The 13,710-nt window shown below is 36.2% G+C and overlaps 1 protein-coding gene across 4 annotated transcripts in view; it reads left to right on the top strand.

Annotated features, from left to right (window-relative positions):
• Svil (Supervillin) overlaps positions 1–13,710 on the top strand; it is a 36,906-nt gene that overhangs the window by 6,503 nt on the left and 16,693 nt on the right. For 3 of the 4 annotated variants that reach the window (XM_064358630.1, XM_064358632.1, XM_015977861.2), the window contains exons 2-4: positions 2,693–6,365; positions 12,592–12,923; positions 13,351–13,489. In XM_064358630.1, coding sequence (XP_064214700.1) covers positions 2,768–6,365; positions 12,592–12,923; positions 13,351–13,489 — 4,069 coding nt within the window. In that variant the 5' untranslated portion in view covers positions 2,693–2,767. The remainder of the gene's footprint in view (positions 1–2,692; positions 6,366–12,591; positions 12,924–13,350; positions 13,490–13,710) is intronic. The other variant, XM_064358628.1, reaches the window with a different exon arrangement.

The following is a 13,710-nucleotide window of genomic DNA, read 5'->3' as shown; positions in this document are numbered from 1 at the left end:
TGATTTAAGAGGCTGGCCAATGAATTCAAAAATTTGTGCTTTGTTGTTCCTAGATCTTTTATCGTCATCACATTAAATCATCAAAGCCAAATACGACATTCTCACAATTTGGTAACAATAGGAACTGAGTACATTGGTCTTGTGTTGTGTAACATCCACGCGATGTCTGTGTTTGTTTTTTCTGTTATTACTATTGAAAAAAATTGTGATTATCAAGGTTACAAATTTCCAGTGAGACATGTTATGAATAAGAGAATGAATAATTTAGAGGTTTCGATTTGTGATTTGTAAAAGGATATTTTTTATTTTTTGCACTGAATGGGCACATTTTGTAACACATTTGATCATGGTATATATTTAACATGACTATTTTTACCTTCGCGTCTGCTGATCTTAGACTGTTTTCATTAATATCTTTAAATAACAGTTTTATTTGCAATATCCGTTCCTGAACCATTTAGTAGCGGATTTTTAGCTCGAAGATGCACGATACCTTTGATTTAGAACTCTGTGCTTTGTATTTTTCAAACAGTGAGAAAATCTTCATTTTTTACTCTTAAATGCAACACATCCGTATTTATCTCAGCAGAAAATTATTGAATAGAAAACTGTTATTTGCGGTCTCATAATTATTGTTATTCCGAACAAATATGCAAATGTTTAACAATGAAACGTTGGGGAAAAATCTACGACGAATTATAAAGCTTTTGAAGACAAAAATAGCCCTCCTAAAAATAATCGAGTGATCTGTAGATAGGGCAGGCCCGGAAGTTGTTGAAGCAAAAAATTGCGGCGTGTGCGTGGAGCTCAAAAAGGGATTTGAGACGATTTTGGTTTGTTTAACAGCTTGGACATTTATTATTTATTGTAAGCGGTGTAAACACAGTTTGATTCACCGTATTTTGCCGTGAAATTTTTGACAAGGCTCCCATTACTGCTGCAGCTGACCCAAATATGAACAATAATTTGTGTCATTGGTGATGGATCACCTTCATACGCTGTATGAGGAGAAGTGATCATTAAAACCGACAACTTGGAAATATTAACTTTATTAAAAATAAAATAGGTCTCTTAGCATTCTCAATCGATTTAAATCGGTTATAGATGTGGAATAAAGTTGTTTGGAAAGTTTAGTAAGCTGACCGAGATCTCGTGCTGTTGATTCTAATAACAACATTCTTTCCATAACAAATCTTTATGTAATTGTAATTACATGAACGGAATGTCATTGTTTGCACGTTACAACGACACAATAATTGGTTTCTGAAATATCTGCTGAAAAGTGGTCATTTTTATTCTGGCGCATTGTCTTTGCAGTGAAAGTATTTGGATTTGTAAATCGTTTGGGTCTCAGGTAATTAATTATACGGAGTGTTTCATCGTTAGTTGTCGGTGGATTTATTATTTTTAAAGCCGGAAGCCTGTCTCTGACGTATTTAAAAAAATGATATAATTAATGTCTATACGTACTTCGAACTTGCGGTTGAAGGTTAAAGTTCTAGTGGTTTATCCTTTTTACAAATATGTTCTAATTTGGATTAAATTAATAGCCTTGAAGTTAAACGTAATTTAAATGTGACCAGTGGCCAGCCTGCACATACCCTACTAAGCGAATTGAAAAGAACTGAACTAAGGAAGAGACAGAGTAAAAAATTAATTTGCATACGTTTTGGGTTAGTTGGCTATGTAGGGTATTTGGATAGATCAAGAAATTCAAGGTGATTTAAATTATGTAAATGGCTCATGTAACGTGCCTTGCTTTTCTACGAAGTGTTTCGACAGAGCAATTTTCGGACATAACATCACACCTATGGTCTTATGTAACGCAGAATTATAATTTCGTGTTTTTTTCACACTTCAGGACTGAAATTCTCCACCAATTTAATTCATTTTTGTTATTTAAATTTTTCATAACCTTTATAATAAATTGGTATTGTTCGCAAATTTTACACTGATTGACGTGACAAACCTTCTGTTTTTGGTCGTAGACTATGGTAAGCATTTGCCTTATAAGAATTGTTTAACACTGTCAAGGTCCGCAGCTATTGGTAGTCAAGGTTGATAATTATTATTGTTGTTATAAGAAACGATTATAAATTGAATATGATGTATAGTTTTAATAAAAAGCGTGCTGGAAAGCCTGTATTATTTATGTCTCAGGCTTTATTTTGATTTATAGGTTGGTTAAAATGAATGTGCTAATATTTAATGCTTCCTTCATGAGACTTCCTTTCGGTTTGGGAAAACAGAACTATCTCTACAGTCTACATTTGTAAAACATCTCAAGCATCCGTTAAATTATGTGTGAGGACTTACGTAATTAACTTTGGTTCTTACGAAAGAAAGTGAAATTGATTCATTATTGTGTTGTTTTGTAGGTGATACAAATAATTATAAAGTACAAACAGGCCTACACAGTTAATTAGGAGCAGAATGTTACTTTAGATTCACTAGAAATAAAATTGACGTGCTTGAAGTAAATTAATTCTTGAATTTAAAATAACATGAGCCTCTGATTTTATTTTTGATATGATAATTACGTGTTTCTAAATGAGTGAATAAACAAAATGATACTTTCCGCACTTTTGACCTTCAATCCAAAGTTGGGTGTCATCTATCCAAATTTACTGTTTTGTCCATAATAGAATAGAATTTGAAAGAACATCTTTTAACTAACTTGTTTTCCTTTCAGACTTTGAGCAGCCGACCTCGATTCTGGTCGTCTCATTCAAATATTCGTGCTAAAGATGTGCAACAACTCACTACTATGAACAGTGCTGAAGAACTATCAAAATATAAGGAGAACATCGATAGTTACTATTCTCCAACTTTATCCAGACGCTTGTTAGGATACGGATATGATTTTCCCGAGAAATCACCCAAGAAGGAGAAAAAATGGTCTTTGGGGAGTTTATTTCGAAGGAAAAAGAAAGACGAAAGTGACAGTAGCAGTGACGACGACCTGCAGAAGAAGGGTTTTTTAGGTCGAAAGAAACGAAAACCTGACAAGAAAAAAAAGCCAAATAAACCTATCGGAACCTTCGACCATGTCGTACTTTCCCGTAATTCACACCTGTACTCAAATGGGTTTAATGGCTACGATGAAGCCGGCATTTTTTCTGACCCGGGTAATGGTTTTGGATACGGCAGTAAATCGTTACCAAAGACTCAATCCCAGGAAATTGTAAAACAGCCTGTTAAAAATGCAACAGTTGAGGAGGTCAGCAACTCTAGGAGCACTTCGATCTCAGGATCAACGGAAGTTGGAAGAAAAAGCCGGAAAGGGTTGGCAAAAGTAAGGGCGGAGGCCAGAAGGGTTAATTTGAAGCGGGACAGCAGTTCGGATGAGGATTCTCAAAGATCTGTCTCTTCTACTAGGTTTAGGAGTGACGAAAGTTTGGGTCAAGGGTACCGAGATGGCTCTTTAAGCCGCCGCTCAAGGGCGGCAAGGACAGAACGCTACTTAAAACGACATTCTCGAGATGGCGAGAATCCAAAAGACTTTTTAAGACTGTCAAAATCGGACGCCGAAAATTCCGTACCACAGTGGAAAACGTCCGATGATAGTAACCGATCGTTAAGTAGAAGCCCTTTACTACCACCTTCATTAAACAAAACCAAAACGATATACTCCACCTTATCGCAGTCACCTAACATTTCGGGATTATCAACTATCCCTCCTAGTCATAGCAATAGTAGGATTAAAGTTAGCAATTCAACGAGTAACCCGTCGTACAAGCCACCTTTGTCGATGAACGACTATAACTACAGTACTCGAAAACTATCAAATGATTATCTTTCTAATCAACGTAGTTTATCTTGTGATGCCAACATACATAAATCCCTGCCTGTGGAAGCGGAATCGGAAATAATTCATGTCCAGTTTCCTATAGGAAAACCCAATAACAGGTTACGGAATCTGAGTTTAATTGAGTCTCGGCATGTAAATGCCTGTCATGCAAGACAACCACCACCTCCACCTCCGCGTGATCCTAGAAGATTAGTCACGGCTCAATATTACGACAATGTGAGGCCCATCACGTGCTATTTAGACAGCCCTATGAAATCGAAATCGTTCCACACGAATTCGCAAACTCCCGCAGTGCAAACCAAAAAATTCACTTCGTTTAATAAAAACTGCAGATCGACTTCGGAAGATCACATACCACAAAACAACGTCCATTTGATACCACGACCATCGTCGGCAACTCCCGACGCTTCTCAAAGGCGCACACAAGTTAACACAAATCTGGAAAATTATAATTATTTAACTGATAAGAAACCGCGGAGCAGAAAACCGATATTTATCCAGTCAAATAATAGCTTGGATAGTGTTTCAACCGACAAGAGTGAAACTCAGAAAGCGTTAGATTTCTGGAAACAAAAGGACAAGGATTCCAGAAGTGTTAAAAATAATGTGAAAACGAAGAGAGCGAAAAGTCCACAAATGTTCACTTGCCAGACGCATGTTCAAACCCAGGTGTTCCTACCTAGCGTTCTTCAGAATGATATTACGTCTGAGAATATAACCAAATCGATGGATACTGAAAAAGATGATTCGGGGACAAACCGTTACATGCCTGTTCTATGCCAGGAGCCGTTGGCTAAAGAAGAGGAAAATGAAGATTTGAAACGCAAGTCTTCAAATCTGGAAGAGGCTCTTGACGAGTTGGAGGCAATTTACAACAGCTTGCGACTGGGCGATGAGGACCTTCTGGAAAGAGCGGAGAAGCGGGAAAAGGATGCCGCTGAGCAGAAGTTAAAGGAGGAAGGACGCGAAGTTTATTCCAACTGGAGCACGTCGAGGGGCGCTTTGAGCGACTCTAGTTTTAGTTACGAACCTTTCGATTCTATAGGTTCCCCTAGACGTAAGCGTTTTGTGCGAAAAAGCCAAACTATCGATAGGAGAGCCGACGATATGGCTTTCCGAAAGTTGAATAAAGAACGTTCAGCTACAATCAATGATCCGCAAGGTGTTTTATCCAAAATTAGTTACCTAAACGCGTCTCCTGTTTACGGAAAAGAACCAAAGGAACATGAAGTGCCAAATAAAAACTCTAAGGAACCTGATATTACTTTAGATGACGTGGTTTATAGAAACGTCAAGTTTGCCAACAATTGCCCAAAGGTTGTGGAACCTCAACCACCGTTCGGGATACCCTTAGGGCCCATAACACCGGCTGCGAACAGTGATTATCTCCACGCTGTTCCCGATAATATTCCGCGACCAATGTTTAAACCACGGAAAATCCCTGATTTGGTTAAGGATGATTTGGCTTTCCGTAACTTGAGGAAAGACCAGGGCAAGGAACCTGCCCTTCCGCCCTTATCTCCGGACGATCTTAAGAACAATAACGCGTCCGAACCGAAGCTAGATCTCGACTCGTTGAAGAAAAAACGAGCCGTGAGGTCGCTCTCCGCCAACATTGGCAGCATAATCAATAAAAATTTCTTATCCAAAGGATTAGAAAAACACGGTGGTGAAAGTAACGAGTCAAAAACATTAACAGACATTGCGGACGCGATGGAAATCGCACGCCAAGTCCTTATGGAGAAAGAAAACAAAATTAGTGCCACCAGAAGAGCATTTCTTAGCGACACCGACACGAACAACGGTAACGACAGCATAACCGAAAGCCGGATGAACTTTTTGAACAGTTTGAAGACTCCCTCGGACCACTACTTACAAGCAAAACCACCGAGAGGTGTCACCACACCCGAATGTAAATCACCGAGATCGCCGAAAGAATCAACTCCGATTCCGGTCGAAGAATCGAGAGATTCGTCTCTTGACGATTTGCTCACAGCTTTGGCCACCGAAGCTAGAGAAACGAATGAACGCATAGCCAAAGAACTGAAGAGTTTTGAAGACCGCAAACGGAAGAAAAGCCCTGCTGATGAAAATTTGAACAACTACGAGCTGACGAAAACTCTGAGTGATATTGATGCGGTGTCGGAACAGGCGAAATTGTGCGAGAAATTGTTGGAGGGGGTTGTGGACAGTACGGATTTGATGGCGTCTGCAAAGCCAGTTTTGGAAGAGGTGGGGCAGATTGATACCGAAGCTACTCGGGAAGAATCTGTTGCAAATGTTGTTTTAACAAGAGACGATTCCAAAAACAAGGAGAAATCGCCAGTGAAGCTGTCGTGCGAGTCAGATCATGACTACGAGAACTTGGTGTCTGATCAAGAGTTGAATCTTGACGAAGCTCCGGTTGAAGATGTGAAGTGCACGTCGCCGTTCGAAGAACACAAGGCGGAATTGATTGCGACTTTCCAAGAGTTGAAGAACAATGTTAGTCTTGATCTCGACGGCAGAAAGGAAAATGATACGAATGATAAAGAAAACGATGAGACGGTTGCAGGTGAGGCGTGTGTGGGTGTTGTAGATGCCGCTTCCAACGTCACAGAATGTGCCTGTTTCGAACCATTTGTGTCTAACCCACAAACTCACGATTCTAACCATGATACCCTCTCTACTAATCACGTGTGCTTATCAGGCGTCGATAGTTCAAATTGCCCAGGTAGCTCCGCAGGTTTAGAGAAATGCGGTCATTTAGACTCCTTAGATTCGTTGAAGTCGCCCAAATTGGTTCTAGAGACGTCGAAGTTGTCGGAACACGAAGGAACTAATCAAATATTACAAAATCAATCCATGATTTGTCGTGAATCTGATTCGAATAAACCGGGGCCCTCTTGTGATAGCGTAATGGATTTTAGAAGGAGGAGTAGCGAGAGGGGTGAAAGTGGGCACATTCTCGATGATGACGGGAAACCATCTCCTGCCTGGTACCGCGACCCCGCAACAGTGGCTGTTGCATGTTCTTACGGAATTGCATGCGCCCATCAGCTGGCTTCTCTTGATTTTGTGGCTATTTTAGGACTTTTGTTTGCAGTGTTATCTTTTATAGCTGCTCTAATATTTTAAAAAAGTTACAAAGCATGTTTTGGTTTAATTCATGTTTCCATTTTCTTGTCATTTATTTACCCCTAGTGAAGACTACTTAGTTGTACAAGTTTGTTTAAGAAATACGATCCAATGCCAAATATATTATGTTAAGTTCTCTGTAGATTTTGTTGTACAAAATTGTTTTATAAATAAAACGTTATAGTTTCTTTTAAGTTTTATTTTATCGGAACGAACAATGAAAGTTGACGAAAGTTAAAGAACAGGATTAGCAGGTTCATTATTAATTTGAATGTGAAAAGCATCGACTTTCAAATTATTATTAATTCACGAAAGATTGGAACGAGCGTTTACGAATGTTTTTTAGTTCTTTTATTACTTTTTACGCAAAATAATTATAGTTAGTTTAGACAACCATCAATACACATGCGCTTTTGTTTTTTTATGATCGGTAGATTATCCATTACTTCACCTGGAATGCGTTGTTTTATTAATCTATTAGTGTTCTTCTGTTGCCCACTTCCTTTCCTGAAAGTTTCCTATTTATTAATTTATTGTTGCAAAGGATCAATACCGGTGTTAACACGTAATGTTCTCATATCATCCACCAGCTTGGCAATGTAATAACAATGCAGCACTTGTTGTCTTTATTGCACCAGAAAAAACTAATTTGTTGAGACTGCACTATTAATAATAAAGTAATGGCCTTAGTGACGTCGTGTGTTTTATTGTAGGTATACTGTAACAGTCGCAGCCCATTTCCTTAATCGGCAACCAACTTCAGGTAACTGCCAACGTGTCTACCAGCTAACATCCTTTCTTCCAACTACCAGAATGCAAAAATTGATATTACTTAGCATTACTGCGTCAGAGTTCACTATAGACAAATTTTAACTAATTTTTTTTTATTTGTAAGAACTTGTTGTCTTTGATTCTTCATTTTTACTGTTATTTGTGTATTTTTGGTTGCCTAACTCTGTATTGATTTAAATGTGACCACAGTTATTGTGAAGAATTCATTATCATTCATCATAAAGCAATGTGATCCACGTACTTGCCGGTGTTTAATTTCAGCTAATTGTTTAGTAGTTGTTTTATTTATTGTTGGTCATATTAATTATAGTTAAATAAAGTATTTATTTCCTTATTTTGTGAGTTTTACTTCGCTCAATCTTGATTAAATATTTAAATATTAAATTCACTGTTATTACACCTCTGATCAAATACAAAAAATACATAGGTCAAGTTATTATTTTTTTAAATAAAAGTTAAAATGTCGTTCTACTTCCCTAATTTCTACAATTTCGGTTTATTGGAATTGTTTGTATTACTTGTTGACTGATATAGATTAGATGTTTTTTTGCTTTATAAGTCAGATAAATTCAGAATTTTGAAATTTTATTGTTCCATTTTAATCATTTATTGGCTGCAGTCATTTCCTATTTCATAGTCACGTACTTATAAAAAACCTTTAAGTTATCATGATATTTCAAAAGAAACCACAAAAAATAGGTTTCAAATATTTATTTGAAGTAAATGGCAAAGCTTTAAAGATGTTTAGTAGACGCGTATTTTATTGATAATGTCGTGGCAGTGACTAATAACCAGCAGTCTTAAGGGCAAGTTAAGTGAAGTCTTAAAAATATTTTTTAAGAAGTCAAGAGGCCCAGAATAGTGAAAGTGTAAAAATCGCTCATTTTTCAATGAGAGTTATTTAAATGAAATGAATCATAAGCAAAATACAAACACCTGTTCGGAAATTTGTATAAGCGTGAATGCTATCGTCTTGTGGCCAGTTTTATTGATGCCTTCATGCTTTATTTTTAAACCTGCCGGACAGTGATTTGAGAAGAAGTGCCAGGTAAAAGAGAAACTGATCAAGAGTTGTTTTAGAAGGTGGGATATTGATTCTTGAATAAATATGATTAAAACTTTAACACAATTATAGTTGAAACGTTCACGTATTCTCGCTAATGATAAATGGTGCATTTATTAGTCTTGTTTTAGCTAATGGAAATTGTGGGCTGTCTTACACCCATTACATAATTTAATAAAATCTATAATTAATATAATTGCAATTATACAAGCTTGTGCAAATATCGGTTTTCCTGAAAGTGCGTCGAAATTAGAAAATCATGTTTGACATGTATGTGTATGTCGCTCCATAAATATTTGCTCTACTTCCGCTTTCTCAGTGCTTTAGCATTGCAGTAGGTTAACCTTTCTTCCATTTTCTTGTGGTGAATGAGTGTGTCCATTGGTGTATGGTGAGTCAGCGCGAGCATGACGAAGTGCATGCCAGGAGCTACAGGTTGGTTCCAATACTGTCACTTTGCGCGTGCTTCTGTTTGGGTCCGCTCTTATCCTGCAGCCCATTAGGGTCGCGGGTATCAGGACTCGGTTATCCTGCGTCTGTGGTGTATTAATAGTTTAAACTGTGTGGAGTATTCTGTGTTTATTTCACTGATGTACTGTTTGGTGCAGTGCCGTTGTTTTAATTAAAATTTTCATGTGCGCTCAACTACTCGCGATTATTTTTTATTCATTTTCATTTGGAGAAGTCATAATGTAAGTTTATAGCGCTGCTATCCATTGTCTTGCGAATGAGTTTAAAGCGTTATCATCGCGGAAAAGGCTTATCTTGTGTTTTGTAGACACGCATTTGAAGAAAATTCATAAAACATGCGATAGGAACATTAGCCTATGACAACCTTATTTTAGTCGGTTTCGTGGAAATAGGTCCCTTGTAATTTCGTAGGAATGCATGCATGTCATTTCATGCCATAATAGAAGATGCATCTATTTAATTACATATTTACTTAAAGAAAAAAAATCTGGATTTGTTGGAAATGAATCATAATAAAGTCCACTGAGGTTTATTGTGGAAGATTATATCATCTAGGAAAATACAATTATCTTGTTATGAAAATCCTCGGAAAATACAAGTTGCGTTACTAAAACTTGACATCAGGAACTTTTTTTAACTAGGCAACAGCTTATTATATTTACAAACAGCTTGTATAATAAAATAATAGTTTTCAAAAAATATTTTTAGCTCATTAAACAATCTGTTTTTCTAGTAAAGTTAACACAGGCCTATCCCTACATCATTAGAAACTCTTTAATTAATGTAATTGCCTTATCACGTTACCTACCAATTATTTACTTTGTTAATCTTGGATAATAATGCAGAATAATACATAGATAATAAGAAAACTGATAGAAGTAAGAAGGATTAAACCGCTGTAAATATAATTAGCAAATTTTCATTATCGATTGTTTTGATTCTTTTTTGTAACAAAGTCTTAATTAAAAGCAAAATGGAAAATCCTTATTTTTTTTTACTGTTTGTTCAATACTATTTTTTTCTTTTCTCTTGTAACGTGCAGTAGCATATTGTTAATTGACCGATTTTTAAATAAAACTTCAGATAAGCATATTGAGGAGATAATAGACAGATACATTATCTTTTAAATATCAACCAAAAGTAAATGAATAAAACCATTAACTGTACATTATCGAGAACAATTGATTCGTGTTGCAGTGATTTAAGTGAATTGTAAACTTACTGAACTAATTTGAAAACAAGCTGTTGGTACGTAATCTCTGAAAAGGTGTTCTTTGAAGATTAAATAAGTAGTCAAAAAATCATTTAAGTCATTATGTAAGTAAAGTGCAAACAAAACATGTTATCAGTGAATCTAGTTAATAAAATGCAATGTTATTGAATTAAATCATAACAAAGTAGTACAGTGAACGTTTAAAATATGCTTAAACATTCATAGTTAAGATTCCCCAGATTTGGATCAGCATTGAATTTACTGCAAATTTTTTACACATTTCAAATAAAGATGAGTCGTTTTATTGTCGTTTATTCGATAGAATTTGATGTTGAAATAATTTCCACTCTGTGTTGTCACGAATTACTCATTTTCAGTTATTTTACCTACTTACATATTATGTAGGTAGATGATAATTTTTTTAATTGGTTTGGTTGATTTTCATGAGGTCGGTTGTAGATTTTTCATTATAAGAGAAAGTTGGTTATAGACTGGCAATTAGAATCGCTGGTGATGTTTTACAATGTATTTCGGCATTTGCAAGGGCTTTAAAAAAATACTCGTTTCCCTTTCCTTAGCAATGTTTTTATTGCTGTAAAAGGCTAAACTCAAGTACCACAAGGTAGTCGTGACGAATTCCTGGCCATGGAGATGGAAATTTACATCCTGAGGTGATTTTAACTCTCGACCAAATTCGTTTGCTTAAAATATAGGTCAAGTATACCTTTCTTTGACAGTGATGAAGGGTTTTTGACCAAAATCAATTATTTTGAGAATAGGTTTACTGTATTTTTGATGTGGACGGAGACTGGGAACGATTTCTTTGTGACGATGTAAGAAATTGGTTGTTATCGCGGAATTTGGGTTGTTTCCTTCAAACATTTTGTTATTTTAATGATGTGATCGCACAAGAATGCAATTGATTGTTATTTACGTTGAATGCCTATTTTTGATTGGAATATTCACGATGCTTCACCGACTTTCTAAACCTGAATGTCTCGGCAAGTTGAAGCATCGTAAGATGTTGCTATCCATGGAGCAAATATGGCAAGTGGGCCTTGGGAATAACATTTAATTTTTTGTTATAATTTGTATTCGGAAGAAAATTGCGGAAGTAGCTTTTATCATTTATCATCAGTCATCACACACAAAATAATAATAACTGAAATTAAAAAAATATCTTTCTTGAAAGTAAGTTTCCATGGTCATCAACTTTAATAATTTATACTTTACATGATTATGTAATGGCAGAAATGAATTTATAGGTATGTATAACCGGGAATAACTGTAAAAAATGTTGTTATTTACCCTTTTAATTTGATAAAAAATGTAACTTGTACGTTTAAAACAACTAGTGTATGTGTGAATTGCAGGTACTATAATTAATTAATCAAATTATGTAGGAGTGAAACTCCTGTTTTGTTAGTGACATGTTAACAAATTTAAATTTAATTACTATTTGTCATTGAGTTGTTCTTCAAGAATAATATTTAACAAAACAATCACACTCTGAATCAACTTTTGAAAAAAATACAAAATGTTTTTATTTTGAATTTATTTCACATTCTAATCGAGTTATATATCACAAGCTGGTGTTTGACTTAATATTTTAAGGACAATTTTTGGTGGATTCTTCTCGCACATTAATAAATATCTAGAGCTTGACAAACTGTTTTTCTGAAAATAGCTCGTTTTTTGGCTTAAAATAAACTCCTCAACAGACTCAACTAGATTTAACAATTGCCTTGTTGAAAAAAAAGTACGTCACACGGGAGTAAAGCAATTTTACAGTCTCGACTGCGTGTCTAAAGCAATCAATACCCATGTCTCGACTGTTTTACTTTATAATTGCCAAAAAGAACTTATTATTCATTAACGAATTATAATTTCTATTAATGTACACACAACTAGACTGAGGAGAATATTGCTGCCGTTACTTTATTACGCAAGTTGGCAATTTACGTTTGCAGTTGCTTTATTTTTACCACAACATTCTTGGCTCTGTTTCTTTAAATTTTGTAAATATTATGTTTTGCATAAATAAATTTTTTCGAGACAATTCGTTTAACGAAATTTCTACAGACTTGAACATCTCTCATTTTAAAAGCACACATTACTTTTTAGGTAAACATCCGCCACGACGCTCACGTTCTCGCTTACCTCGATGGCTACGACCTCATTCCTCTGGAAATTTATCAGACCCGACAATTATGTCTGAGGGTCAGGACAGCAGGGCTGAACGCATCGCCCGATACAAGGAACAACGGAGAAAAGAGCTCGCCGCCCAATTTAATAAGATACATATCGACTCTCCGACTAGTCAAAGACGCAACAGCAAAGACAGCAACTCCAGCAGCTCGGAGGGGCCGCGGACCACCCGGACCTCGCGCTTGAGGGCTGCAATCTCGTCGCAAGAAAATTGTTCTAGTCCCCAGAAGACTAAACTCGGACGTGAGGTAATCACAAATGAATTGTTAATTTCGACAATGAAGATCAAACCCGAACTGACAATTTCTTCTATTAAATTAACACTTTAATTAGACGAGTTCTGTTGTGCCCACGTGTTCGTGGGTTAAGAATAAGAGACACATTTCTTTCAAGCTAAATTAGCACCGTTTTTCGTTTGTTGTTGAAATTTAAAACAGGTTGATACACGACTGTAAAGCACTGGAGCCACTGGCCCGTGATGGTCACCTCTCCATCAACGGACACTGCTCTTGTATTTGTGGGTGTGCGTGTGTGGAGAATTGCGTCGATTAGTTGCTGCCTATATCATTATCAGGAGCTTCTGTTACTGATAAACACTACAAATGTGTTAGTTTCTATCAAACGTTAAATCAGTCGTTACATAATTTTTTGCTCTATCAGGTTTTTTGTTTTCAGAAGACTCCTCCAGTCACACCAACCAGTAATGAAACAGGTGTCTCTGGAAGTCGACGTATCGAACGTGACAAAAGCAGCAAACGAAAATCTAATCTCAATCGCTCTTTAAACTCTGAAGAGGTCCCCAATTTGGAAGGTGGTAAGTGTTACTGTCACATTTTTGTGTTAAATCTTTGGCTCAAGAAAGTTAAGTAATAGGACAGTGAATTTTGTGTTATTCCCTGTTCGTTACCCCTTCGACGGGAGCCATGGCAACCGTCGGTGCTGGATTTTTCTACCATCATACGTAAATACTTCTAAAGTAATTACACCGAGTTTTATTGTTTAACTTTAGTATAAGGGAAATTAAGTTATTTTTTG

Source organism: Tribolium castaneum, chromosome 1 (genome assembly GCF_031307605.1).
Source record: "Tribolium castaneum strain GA2 chromosome 1, icTriCast1.1, whole genome shotgun sequence".
Taxonomy (NCBI): domain Eukaryota; kingdom Metazoa; phylum Arthropoda; class Insecta; order Coleoptera; family Tenebrionidae; genus Tribolium; species Tribolium castaneum.
Note: the sequence above shows the minus strand (reverse complement) of the source record. Positions and strands in the feature narration are given on the sequence as shown.